At 37.1% G+C, this 14,202-nt stretch overlaps 1 protein-coding gene across 1 annotated transcript in view; it reads left to right on the top strand.

The window, feature by feature from the left end:
- RYR2 (ryanodine receptor 2) overlaps positions 1 to 14,202 on the top strand; it is a 526,329-nt gene that overhangs the window by 340,647 nt on the left and 171,480 nt on the right. Inside the window, exons 49-56 of the mRNA XM_029919427.1 lie at positions 956 to 1,125; positions 2,528 to 2,748; positions 4,041 to 4,131; positions 6,551 to 6,691; positions 8,360 to 8,523; positions 10,710 to 10,788; positions 12,318 to 12,407; positions 13,201 to 13,338. Of these exons, the coding sequence (XP_029775287.1) occupies positions 956 to 1,125; positions 2,528 to 2,748; positions 4,041 to 4,131; positions 6,551 to 6,691; positions 8,360 to 8,523; positions 10,710 to 10,788; positions 12,318 to 12,407; positions 13,201 to 13,338 (1,094 nt within the window). The remainder of the gene's footprint in view (positions 1 to 955; positions 1,126 to 2,527; positions 2,749 to 4,040; positions 4,132 to 6,550; positions 6,692 to 8,359; positions 8,524 to 10,709; positions 10,789 to 12,317; positions 12,408 to 13,200; positions 13,339 to 14,202) is intronic.

Here is a 14,202-nt window from a genome sequence, read left to right on the forward strand (position 1 = left end):
GTGCAGCCGCTCTGGAAAACAGTGTGGAGGTTCCTCAAAAAACTATCAATACAACTCCCTTATGACCCAGCAATAGCACTGCTAAGGATATACCCTAGGGATACAGAAGTGCTGATGCATAGGAGCACATGTACCCCAATGTTCATAGCAGCACTGTCAATAATAGCCAAAACACAGAAAGAGCCTAAATGTCCATCACCTGATGAGTGGATCAAGAAGATGTGGTATACAATGGAGCATTACATGGCAATGAGAAAGAATGAAATATGGCCATTTGTAGGAAAGTGGATGGGCCTCTAGGGTGTCATGCTAAGCGAAATAAGTCAGGCGGAGAAGGACAGATACCATATGTTTGCATTCATAGGTCTAACAGGAGAGCAGGAGAAACCTAATGGAGGACCAGGGGGAGGGGAAGAGAGGAAGAGAGTTGGGGAGAGAGAGGGATGCAAAACTTGAGAGACTACTGAACGCTGAAAATGAACTGAGGGTTGAAGGGGAAGGGGGAGGGGGGAAAAGAGGTGGTGGTGATGGAGGAGGGTACTTGTGGGGAAGAGCACTGGGTGTTGTATGGAAACCAATTTGACAATAAACTATTTAAAAAAATAAATAAAATAAAAGAGGCTCTCATTTTTTAAAACTGAAAACTTTGCAGTTTAACTTGTTATGGTATTTACTGCTAGTTTTACGATGTAGATTTGTTTCCTTCCATTGTCTAGCAGAATGCTGTGTATTGAATCATACATGCAGTTAACAAATGGATGCCCAAATCATATTTCGAATGACCTTGAATTTAAATTGCACTGTTGTAATTCTTAGGTCAGTTCCCAGTACTTGCATATGGGTAGAAGGACAAAAAAACCATTCAACTGATTATTTTACTTGAATGTTAGAAGGCTGGAGAGAAGCCGTTTGTAATCTGTCCATTAACAATAACATGTCCCCTTCTGTCTTTTAGATGGGAATGTGGTGGAGCCTGACATGTCTGCAGGGTTTTGCCCAGATCACAAGGCAGCCATGGTTTTGTTCCTTGACAGGGTCTATGGAATTGAGGTTCAAGACTTCCTCCTCCATCTTCTTGAGGTTGGCTTTCTGCCAGATCTCAGGGCTGCTGCTTCTTTAGATACGGTAATGATTTTAATGATTAACATTCTCAACTTTTGACACTTAATTCACTGGTTTATTCTCCATAGATATATTCATTCATTTGTTTATTATCACCAAATGGCTATTGAGTACCTGTTATATTTTTAGGCAGGCAGTGAGTAAACATAAACTAGACTGTATCCTAAGGGATTCATTGAGTAGCGGAGAACACTTACAACCTGGACAGTAAGATAAGAATTCTGGTGAGGCTCCACAGAAGGGAATTAGTTCATATAACCCTAATTTGGGAGGTCACAGTGGTCCTGTTAACCTCCAAACTGGCCGAAAGAATTATAATTCTTGATGAAAGCAATCATGATATTAAGAATGTTTACTGGACATTGTTGAGTTGTGCCAGTTATAATACCATAGTAGTGCCTTTAAAGCACAGATAATGCTGTAATATTTCCTCTACCTAATGTGGCCCACATTGAGAATCTGCCATGACTGGTGTAAATATTCTCCTATTCGAAGCATTATAGAATAAGCTGAATGAAGCTATAAATGCCATTTCAGTAGTTATAATACCTCCTTTTATTCTCAATTAAGTGGGTCTTTTTGATTCCAGAGAAAATCAGATCTTGAGTTGATAATAGTGCTTTCATGAACATCATGAGAAGAGACTCCTAAAAATATACTGAATTTTCTTTTTTCTTTGTTGGGTGTGTTCACATGAAATTCTGAACCTAAACAGAATAGTTGATAACATAAGACAATGAACCTTTGGCTGTTGATGCTGATGGACATGAACAAAAATATAACCATTTTTAAATAGAATTCTGGAAGAATTTTTAAACATAATATTTGTTATGGGAATAAGCTTCTTTCTCTTTTTCCTCCCCTAGTACTCACATTCTTTGATATTGTTAGTGTCTTCACCTCACATTCATCTTACCATTGATATTTTATTATAGAATGCAAGCTTCTTGGGCTTCTTGAGGAGTTAGAGAGCACTATAGACATCACTTTGTTTTTATCTATTCATGAGCAATCAAAAGTTGATTGTTATTAGTGGTAAAAAATTGTATTACCTATGCTGTAAAAGTTTGAATTTCAAGTAGCTTGTTCTATGAGTGTTCTACAAGATGAGCAAACATTTCTAATGAATTTTACCTTGATAAATGAGTGATGTCTTGTAATACGATTCATACGTGATGCCAAATGTCAGATGATCCCCACTGAGCCAAATCTTGAAATTTGCTTTAATATATGAGTGCTTTGGATTATAAGCATATTTCCAGGATGAATTATGCTTGCAAACCCAGGTTTTACTGTATTTGTCATTTTCAAGATAATGAAATTACATGTCAACATGTTCATCCCCCTTTGAGATTTGTCTACTGCCAAACAGAAATGACTTTCTATTCTCACGATTTCTTTTTAGGCTGCTTTGAGTGCCACAGACATGGCCTTGGCCCTCAATCGGTACCTTTGCACAGCCGTGTTGCCTTTGTTAACAAGATGTGCCCCTCTTTTTGCGGGCACAGAACATCACGCTTCTCTCATTGACTCGTTACTGCACACTGTGTACAGACTTTCTAAGGGCTGCTCACTTACCAAAGCTCAGCGAGATTCCATTGAAGTTTGTTTACTCTCTATTTGTGGGTAAGTTGGAAGCGAACTCCATATTCAGTTCTTATTTTTTAAGGAAGAACATTTACTATATGGTCCTTGACAAATGGTTACGAATTGGAAACAATCTATGTACCAAAAAATTAATTCATTTAGGTAGTCCCCAGTACCTGAGGTTTGAGTCTTATCAGAGCACCTTTGCTCCTGGTCAAGTTCAGGAGTGTTCCTCCAAGCCTCTCTAGGGTATCGGGCCACTGCATATAGTGCTGGATCAATTTTACTATTCTGGATGTTGGTAGGTCAGGTGATTGTGTAAAGAGTCTCTGGCCCCCTTAGTGCAAGATTAATAGAGTCTCCCCTTTTGATTGTGTGTGATGATTTTAACTCCTTTTCCAGAAGAGAAAAGAAAAAGAGACTTTTTAAATATATTTTTTAAATGATACAATATAATATTAAAGCATTATGTATGTGTGGCAATCTCCAGCCTGGAAAACCACTTCCTATAAGTGGAAGTATTCAAATGTCTTACTATGAAAGCCAGAACATACTTTCTCCTGTTGGAGTTCTGACAGCTTATGTCACAATTTCTCAATCCCCTAGCTGGGGTGGTGGCTCCTCTCTGATTGCAAGAGGAGGTGAAGGCGTGTGGCCCGGCAGTCCACTGGCGAAGAAATGTTTTCACTCACAGTAAAGTGGATGTACAGCTTAGAAGCCAGATGGGACTGAAGGAGGCGAAAAATTAGGAGGTTCTGTCTGTAGCTCCCCCAACACTCAAATTCTGTAAAAATGAGATCAAAATACCTGTCTCACAGAGTTTGTCTAAATATTAAACAAGGTGAAGTATTTAGATGACCTGATATAGTAGACATTCACTGTATGTTGATTTTCATTTCCTTCCACCTCTGGCAAAATTTCTGTCTCAGCCTTTTTTTTTTTTTTCCCTCCTGTCGGGATAATTCTGTTTTTGCTTCTAATTCAGTCACTGAAGACCCTTCCTACCCAGTAGAGTGAGGAAAGAATTATTTATTGAAATTGCTGGAGGAAGAGTCTCAGGAAACAGTAGAGTCTGTCACTGTGAGTGGTTGGAAAGTGAAGGAGGGGAGAAGAGGGGCATCTCTAAGGAATGGTTTTCAGATCTAGAGGGTGAAGATAAGTTGGAATATGACCTTTTATTCAATTGTGCAGCCTGCAGTTGATCTTTGGATTGGGGGCACCTAATTAACCACCATCTGAAGAGAGGTTCTTGGCATATATAATTTAGTCTAATGAACTATTTAGTTTAGACATATTTCCCTTCATTATTAAAATGAACTTTGTTCCACCAGCCAGTTGAGACCTTCTATGATGCAGCACTTGCTCCGAAGATTAGTATTCGATGTCCCATTATTAAATGAACATGCAAAGATGCCTCTTAAGGTAAGGATAGGAAATGTTTGTAGTTAGCTGATTACTAGGTTCTCTGACTTTTCTCCTCTTAGAATATGTACAACTCTTAGAAACACGATGCTTGATTTTTGATGTTGGAAATTTTCTTCCAATTATTGAAAAGGGACATATAAACTTGAGAAATGTGTACATTTTATCACAATAAAATAAGTAATGAAAGATCATAGAAGTTCCCAGATTGATTTCCTGTAGGTGAATGGAAATAGAAATCAATGGGGAAAAAATGGGCAACAAGGAAAAGATGCACCAAGGTATCATTAAGCCTGGAAAACATGATGGTAGATATGGCGTAAAATATCAGCATCCTCAAGGGATAAAGAGCAGGCTTTTGAAACAACATTTACTAAGTTGGTAATTCTGTGACAATTTCCAAATGTAATTTCATGGAGTTCAAAGATAACCTCTCTATGTAGTTAGAGTTGGTCACCGAGTATAGGAAAGTCATGGACACTTTCTCGGCCCAGCTTCATTATTCTGTTTGTGAATGATTGAGTCTTATACTGATTTACTGACTTGGGAATATTTTTCTGTCATCTGGCATCTCAGTCAAGACTTAGCATTAGAATATTCGATGTGTCCTAATGTGTCTAACAGCATGGTCTATGGGTGGAGGTCATAGGCACATAATGGACTGTTTTATAGGGAACCACTCTGCACTGGCAACTGGTAAGCATCATTTTTCCTCAAGGCTACCCAGCAACAGTGCTAGAAAAAAGAAGTGTGGGATATTAATGAGTCTATTTTTTGAACTGCTGTTACTCTGAGCATCCCTATATATTTAGCAAAAACAAGCTTTCTCCATGAAATTTGATTTTTGTTTAATAAATCTAGATAAATTAATGAGTTATCTCCCTTGCCCCAAATTCCATTTTTACAATTTTTATCATCTAGAGAGCCTTTGCCATACAAAATTTTCTTGATGTAAATGAGCTGGAAAGTACTTGAAAAAAAGAGATAGTATTACTTTATGCGATAAACTCTTTTATAGATATTTCCAAGTTAATCCAAACACATTAGATCTCAATATTTCATCACTTGAGATTTCTAAATTGTATGTGTGTATTTTGTAATTGAATGGGAGAACCAAATTAGAAGTATTTCTATAGTAAGATATGTCGTTTTTTTGTTTTTTAAGGTTTTTTTTGTTTTTTAAAGATATATTTTAATGTTTATTATTTTTGAGAGAGAAAGAGAGGGGAGGGACAGAGAGAGAGGGAGACACAGAATCTGAAGTAGGCTTCAGGCTGTGAGCTGTCAGCCCAGAGCCTGATGCAGGGCTCGAACTCACAAACTGTGGTTTCATGACCTGAGCCAAAGTCATACTGTTAGCCGACTGAGCCACTCAGGTGTCCCTTAAAGTATTTTATTTTTAGAAAGAGAAAGCACATGTGGAAGAGGGGCACAGGGAGACAGAGAGAATCTTAAGGAGGCCCCATACTCAGTATGGAGTCCAGTATGGGGCTCAATCCCATGACCGTGGGATCATGACCTGAGCCAAAATCAAGAGTTGGCCACTCAACCATCTGAGCCACCCAGGTACCCCAACCTGTAGTTTGATTTAATAACAATAATCATATCAATCTGTTTCTCTCCCTAGTTACAGAAAAAAGTTCAAAATTTTAGTGATTCATAAAGATCATTTTGTTAATTCAGCAAGTAGTTGTGAGTATTTGTTAGTTTATAGATAAAAAATGAACTACCCTAAGAGCTACCAAATGATTGGAAGATTCTGTCCTTGTCTTTAAATTTACAGTTTAGTCCTAAACAAACAAAATATGCATAGGTGAAAACATAAGCAGCATAGATACTCGGCAAGATAATATGTTGCATCCATAAACACCAAAAAATATAGATAAAGAGATTACTGAAATGGAGTAGTTTGGGATGTTCAAGCTTTGAAGCAAAGCCTTAAGTGTGGTGATTAAGGATTGACAAAGAGGAAGCACAAATATTGAGAGGTAGATTTCCCTTAGAATGTACATTTCAGGTACTGTATCCTAGAGATATTTACTTGTGCCTCTGGCTTACCCGAGGTCAATCCTGTCACTAAGGGTGGATATGCACTTCAAGGGGGTGGTGATTCATGAGTAAATGATACCAACTAATATAAGACTCAAAGATACATTAGTAATCAAACACTCTCATAAAGATGGCTGTTCAAGATGGACTTGTTTGTAAAATTGGGCATTTGGTCCTCATACTGTGATTAGTGTTAAATTTTAAAGAAGCATAGCATAGTATCCTCCAGAAGAATTCATATGAGACTGTGCAGTTCTGTTTCAGTTGACTTTATTATATGGCCTTTGAATGTTAAATGGGAGGAGATGGGAAAAAATACAAATGGTACCTTAAGCTCATCACTTTTGTAATTAATTGTTTCCTCACATAGTTGCTGACAAATCATTATGAAAGATGCTGGAAATATTATTGCCTGCCTGGAGGGTGGGGAAACTTTGGAGCTGCTTCAGAAGAAGAACTTCATTTATCAAGAAAGTTGTTTTGGGGTATTTTTGATGCCCTGTCTCAAAAGGTGATTCAATATTTTGTGGGCTTTGTGTGATAAAATAATTTAAAAGTCTAAATATTCCTAGTGGAATATTATCTTTAGTTATTAAGATTTGCATAGTTATCTTTTTCCTTTATTTTTGAGAGACAGAGCAAGCAGAGGAGAGGCAGAGAGAGAGGAAGACAAAGGATACAAAGTGGGCTCTTCACTAAGAGCCGGGAACACGATGCGGAACTCAAACTCACAAACCATGAGATCATGACCTGAGCCAAAATCAAGAATTAACCACTTAACTGATTGAGCTGCCCAGGCACCCCAAGTTTTGGTGCTTTTAGGCTTACCTGGACTCAAACCCTTGTAGTCACCCTGATCTTAACATCATGACAAAATCTTATCCCATATAAAACCATGTAATCTCATAAAATTAAAATATTTCAGTGGCCTTCCTGACTTTTCCCACTTTGCCGCAATGGAGATTTAAGTCACTCCAGTCACTGTTGCTTCCTATATGTGACATTTCCTAATAGTTGCATATTTATAATGAATAGTTCATATACTTTCAGAAGGCTGGAAGAGGATAGTATTTCAGAGAAAATCAGAACAGCATGCTTTGTATGCGTCTACTAAAATTATTAATCAAAATCACCTTGAATTCCCAGGTAGACATTATGTATATATTATGTAACAGGAACAGAATATCCAGAAGTTTGCAATGTAATAGAGTTAATTTCATCTGTGATTACAGTTGGAAGCTACATCTTGATGCTTTTTGTTACTGAATTGCATTTGGCAAACAGAGTTCTTTTTAAAATATGTTGAAAGCATTTTTAGAAGAATTTACAACATTCACTTAAAATCAGACACTTGCAATGAGATAATTTTTAAAAAGTATTTTTTTAAACATCTGTAAATACTGGGGTGCCTGGGTGGTTCAGTTGGTTGAGTGTCCAGCTTCAGCTCAGTTTGTGATCTCACAATTTGTGAGTTCGATCCCCATATCAGGTTCTCTGCTGTCAGCACTGAGCCCACCTTAGATCCTTTATCCCCTTCTCTCTCTGCCCCTCCCCTGCTCATGCTCTTTCTCTCTCAAATAATAATACATTTTAAAAAATTTAAAAATCTATAAATACAAATTTAATTATTATGTGATTAATATACAAATACCTCTTCCCAGAAATTTTGGCTGTGCATATTCCCTATAGAATTTCTTTCTTGGTTTAGAATTTTATTTTCACACCTTTGGAATGTGATACAGGTCAGTTAAAATTTCTTACTGTCCCGAATGTTCCTTTATTTTTCAAGTATAGCCTTTACAATGTGGTCTAGCAGTATTCTATAATTATGCTATTCATTGACTGGATTCGTGTTTATGTTGTAAAGACACGTTATACATTTAGAATATTCACATTTCATTTCAAATATTGGAGAAACCCTCTTAGAGAAGCAGAGTTTTTATTCTTCTTAGACAGCAACTGTAGTAACTCTTACTTCAGCCTCTCTCATGTTTTATGGGATTTTGCCTAGGTTTTGCCTTTGCTTAGAGAGAGAATCTTCCAGGGAGTTAAGTTAGCCGGGAGTCATTCGGATCTTTTCTGACGGCATCATGCCTACCACAGCAATCATTCTGACAACTTTTGCCCAACAGTAACCCAGGTTTTCGGTGTTTTGTTTTGGTCCTCCATTTCTTCCCAGAAATACGAACAAGAACTTTTCAAACTGGCACTGCCTTGCCTGAGTGCCGTTGCGGGAGCTTTGCCTCCAGACTACATGGAGTCAAATTATGTCAGTATGATGGAAAAACAGTCATCAATGGATTCTGAAGGGAACTTTAACCCACAACCTGTTGATACCTCAAAGTATGGACTCTTTCTATTGCAGCAGATTTTTATTGTAAATGATGTGTGAAGTCTGAAATTGAATAAGGTACTAATGTGAACTTTCTCTAATCCATGCCCCCTTTGAATTGGTATCCTTTTGATAGGGGTCCCTTTACTTGACAGAATGAACAGTAGTAATAATAATGATTATATACATGTCAGAAGTAGATAAGATGTACCTTCGAGGCTACTTCATAACCTGGATTCTCTGTATGTAACCACATGATAATATCTACAATAAGGAGAATCAAGAAGGGATATCCACTATTTTTTAGTTGAAAATCTACCCTAAATGTTTATTAATAATTGCAGCCAACTCCTGTATGGCATCTTTGGCTGGGGGTGATCCCGGCACGCAGGGCGGAGCTCTTCCCGTGAGCTGCGGGAATCACTCCACCATCACTGTCTGTCAGCAAGATCAAGGGGTAGCGCCTGCTGTTCAGCATCATAAAGCGCAGCATGAGATTCAAGGGAAGATCAAATGAGAATATTTGTGGAAACTTTCGCATGCTGTTAGAATGCAACGTGAGCGCCTTAACCGCAGATCAAATGTTATGTAACATAAAGCTGCTTACACGTACCTGGTTGCATAAATTGTTTTTACAAATAGGATGTCTCAGTACTTCAGGTGTTTGGAGTCTCAGCATTTTTGTTACTGTCTTTGAGTTGGACCATGGTTTCCCATTTGAGAGGAAAGCTGACTCTTCAACACATTATCTTATCCTCAGTTCCATGGTGACTCCACAGGATTACAGTGTTAGCAAGGCAGTCACTTGGTAGTTATCACCCACAGCATCTGAATTTGCTTGGGGGTTCAACTTTCAGGCTTCTGGGCGGCCCCCCGGCTGGTTTAGCTTCCATAACAGACCAAAATTTCAAACCTAGTGGTATGCCATTAGTTTGATAATGCCTTAAATTTGCATGTTTGGTATTTGATGACAGTCCTGTGAGAAAAGACTCTACCCCCCAGTATTTGGCTTATGTGATTGATCCTTTGTTTCTCTTCCAATGTAAGTAAACCAAAATATCACATATTCAGTTCCTACATGGGTAAGTTTGTGGTTTGCTAACATGTGATATGATCCAGGATTTTAAAATAACCTCAGAACATGTTGTGTGGTCTTGGTGTTGATTAAATAAATCTCATTGATTAACAGCCGTTAGGCATGTGTATTCATTTACCTAGGCTTACCCCTTTGGGGCTTCTTAGCAGATTAGGTTTACTTAGTAATATTAATCATTGCTACATCTTTGTGATTTTTATGTATTGTTTCTTAAGTGTGTCTGTGTCAAATAGTTCAATTACTGACTGATAACATTGTTGCAAAAGAACAGTAAAGCATCTCATTATGCTAGGTTTTATTTAGAAGTCAATTATCAATGGTAATTGTGTTGATAAGTTATATGCATGAGTGAATGGAATTATATATATATGTATATTTAATTTTCCATTTATTGATCTATTTGATATTCCCAAGTCTCATATTTAGACTTGGTCATCAGTTGCATGCACTAAACATCTGTTCAAGAGATTAAATATTAATTAAATATGAAAGGAATCAAGAATAAATGTTATCAAGGTCACAGAGCATGAGTAGTTACTTTTCGCTTTAGTCCATGTTAATAACAGAATGTTGTATGTAGATCATAAAATTTAAAATCATTAACACCTCACTAGTTGTATGACAGACATTCATTTAAAATTTCAGCACATTGAAGAAGTGTCACCAGTCAGATTTCTTAGAGTTGTTGCAGAAGAGACTTAAGTCAAAAAGGGAGAATAAATTCAAAGAATGAATATGGAAGGGAAGTATGTCTTTAAGCTCGTTAAATCTAACCATATCTTGATTCAGATTAAAAAAATTTTTTTGATATAATCGATTGTCCTGATCTTTGAATATACTTTATCTTTATTTTATATATAATTTTTAATATATAAACTTCTATGAAGACATAATAAAGTGTGAATTAATATTAGATGAGCAGATAGAACATTACCAACTTATATATTATTCCTGCATTATGGAAAAGTAATTTTGTGTTAAGATATTTTTTTAACAGTTATGCATCAAGTGGGGTTTAAGCAATCATAAGTTATAAATTACTAGTATGATTTCCTGTAAATCCTGTAAAAATCAAGCTTTTTTTCTTTATTTTTCTCATAGCATTACAATCCCTGAGAAGTTGGAATACTTCATTAACAAATATGCTGAACATTCTCACGACAAGTGGTCAATGGACAAGGTAAAAGCTAGAGTATCACTTTCTCATTCAATCCTGAAGGTACCCAGTGAGTAGTCACCACCCAGATGTTTCAGACCATGACACTTTTCTGCCTTAAAGTGAGAGCTGTATCTAAATTAAGAAAAACATTTAATTATGATTTACTAATACAGTAGTTAGTTCTACCATTAACACATGTAATCCAATATGAATGAGGGTATCTGTTCATCAAAAGCATAGTTTTAGGAATAAAAATTCTATTAATGAAATAAGATAGTTTCTAAACACTGTTTGTGAGAGTAAAAATAATCATCATCAGGGGCTTTAAAAAGAAAAGGTGATGGTGGGTCAGAAATCTTTTTAAGGAAACTTTGGTTTCAAGTGTAATTTTATATTAGAGAAAATCTTAAAGTTGTTAATTGGAATTTAGTGATTGTTTACACCTCCCAATCTTCTGTAATAGGTCTTAATACTAAGTAGACGTGCAGGTCACTAAAAATAAACTGCATGGCAAGTTGACATATATTAGTTGGATTGTCGAAAAAATGCAAGCTAACGAGTCAAGTGACACATGTCCTACATATCATGAAATTCTCTAAAGGGAACCTATGGCTGTGTAGTCACATTATGTTGAGCCTAGTTAAACTTAAGAGACGTGAAATACATTTATCAGAGACACTGAGCGGAGATGATGCAGGGCTCTAAAGCATGTACTGCTGGCGAAGTGAAAATCAAACATCAAAGGTTCTGAGGTGTTTGTGTTTATAGAGCAGCTCTGGATCATCCTGCAGGACTTTATGTTAAATTTCAGTTTGCCAATCGGTCCCTTTCTCCTATGAACCTTCTTTTTCTTTTGATGTATGTGTGTTTCTTTGTTCACTAATTTATTTACTAGGTGAGTCAGTACGACTTAAGTGTCTGTTTTATATAAAGACTCTATTAGGTACCAAGCTGGTGGGGATAAAGAGGAAATTTATAAGGAGGCTGTCCTGAGCTGGTCCAGTCTAGTCACTCAGATTCCATGGGCAGATATGAATGAGATAGGGAAACAGTGATACGTACGGACCTGCAAGGGCAAAATAATGTAGAACAAGCATGTTGAAAGTTAATTGAGTACTAGAGTGGACTACACAGGTAGCATTATTCAGGGGAGCTTCCCAGTAAAACAACAAACTCCAGTTTTCCTGTTTCAACAAGCATTTCACATACACATCTCAGATGGAGGGTCCCAAGATGTGGCAGAATCAATATTATGGGGGCCGTGCACCCCTGTAGTTTGCTTGGGGGGGGTGAGTGCATACTTCGTAACCACAGATGTGGGTCTATTCAGGGTTTGTTTAATCTTTGGATAGAAAAATCCATTCTTGGTAAATACTCAAAATAATGTTGTATAGTATGGAAATCTTAATATTGACTTATGCTGGGTGGAATTTAAACATTAATCTATAGCTTGATTTATTTGTAGATTTATTTTACCAATACACAAACACATACATACCTATACTCTCAAAAATTAATCCATGTAAAATCATTTTGATGATTTTTTTAAGTTGGCAAATGGATGGATTTATGGAGAAATATATTCAGACTCATCTAAAGTTCAACCATTAATGAAGCCATATAAACTATTATCTGAAAAGGTGAGGTGTCTTTCTTTTCTTTCTTATTTTCTATTTTTTGTTATATAGTTTTATTTTGAATTTTTTCTTTATTATGTAATTTCTTATTAAAATGCTTTCTTTATTTGCATATGCTTTTTTAAAAACCTTTGTTTAAAGGTTGCAATTTTTGACTTTAATCTTTTGTCTTTTTTTCTCTATTCCTATTTGTATCAGAACTTAACTGGTTATTCTCTACTTAATATTGTTCTGCTCCTTTTTGATTTTTATTACCCCCCAATATTTTTAAGGGCTTTAGAAAATATTCTTACGTTCTGAGGAGTTTCTTGATGATGGATAAGAAGTAATATTTACAATGATTATTACTTATAATTTTTCATGTATTTTACTTCTTTTGGGGGAAATCAGTATCTTGACCAATGAAGTGAAAAGGACTTTCTTTTCTGGCATGGTGCTTATGGAGGAAGAGTTATTCTCGTCTGCATATTCATATGATAGAAAAGCCTCCACTCAAGTATCATGTAATCTGGCACTGTTTCTCTTTTTTAGTTTCTATCTAAAGTATTAGAATCTGGGAAGCTAAAGAAAATTTACCTCCAATAAAATAATAAGCTGAAATCCCTTTTTGCAGCATTAGCCAAATTAGATCTTAGCTCACCCTGTGCTTTTCAGAGTTCTTACTTTACTTTGTCATTTCTAAATAAATAATGCCAATATTTCTTTCTTTTTTTTTTTAAGTGAAGGTAGTCTATTTCAGATTTTTTATTTGGATCCCATCCACCCCCCTTCTTTTCCTCTTCCTTTTTGTCTCTAGGAAAAAGAAATTTATCGCTGGCCAATCAAGGAGTCTTTGAAAACCATGCTGGCGTGGGGTTGGAGGGTCGAGCGGACCCGGGAGGGAGACAGCATGGCCCTTTATAACCGTTCCCGTCGAATTTCGCAGACAAGCCAGGTGAGGCTGTGCCAGGGAACCCACGGCTTACATTGTTTTACACTCATTGAATCTTTTATTTAATTAGTGAATTTTCCAAAACAAATTATTGGAAAGTTCTGAAGACTCACATAATGTTTAGAAGAGGCAAAACCTTTTCTTTAAGTCTTGGATAAAATTGGAATTTATCAGGTGACATTTCTCCTGGTTAGTCTATAAAGGAGTGCCCGATGATGAGGCCTTGATGTTGTGCTGAGGAAGCCTTACCTTCAGTGAGGTTGTCTACAGGGCTTTCTTCTTTCTGGAAAGGACTGGAGGTTGGTTCTTAGGGAACAATGGGATGGTCAGACAGTGGTCCTGATCCAGAACCCATACAAATGGTCCACGCAAGTGAGCTTGACAACCTGCCCACTTTTCAGAGGGAACATATGCAACCAGACAGGCAGAGCAAGGACTCAGAGTGCGGCACCTGGGTGGCTCAGTCGGTTAAGTGTCCTACTTTGGCTTCGGTCATGATCTCATGGTTCATGAGTTCAAGCCCCGTGTCGGGCTCTGCACTGACAGTGCAGAGCCTGCTATAGATTCTGTGTCTCCCTCTCTCTCTGACCCTCCCCCACTCACACCCTCTCTCTCTCTTAAAAATAAATAGACATTAAAAGAAAAATCATTAAGAGCATACATTGCTAGTGGGTCATGTCAAGGAAATCCGATCAACTCAGCAAGGTGCTGGCTGTGGGGCTCCAGTGCTCAAGATGAGGCACAGCCTCAGCCTGAAGGACATGCAGTTCAACGTGGGGAGCAAGTGCCGACTATGTGCTAAACCTGGCACTTCCCCTTTCCAGACTCCTAGGACCACTGAGTTCAGTTCACACAAAATATTGTGTG

Source organism: Suricata suricatta, chromosome 2 (assembly GCF_006229205.1).
Source record: "Suricata suricatta isolate VVHF042 chromosome 2, meerkat_22Aug2017_6uvM2_HiC, whole genome shotgun sequence".
Classification (NCBI taxonomy): Eukaryota; Metazoa; Chordata; class Mammalia; order Carnivora; family Herpestidae; genus Suricata; species Suricata suricatta.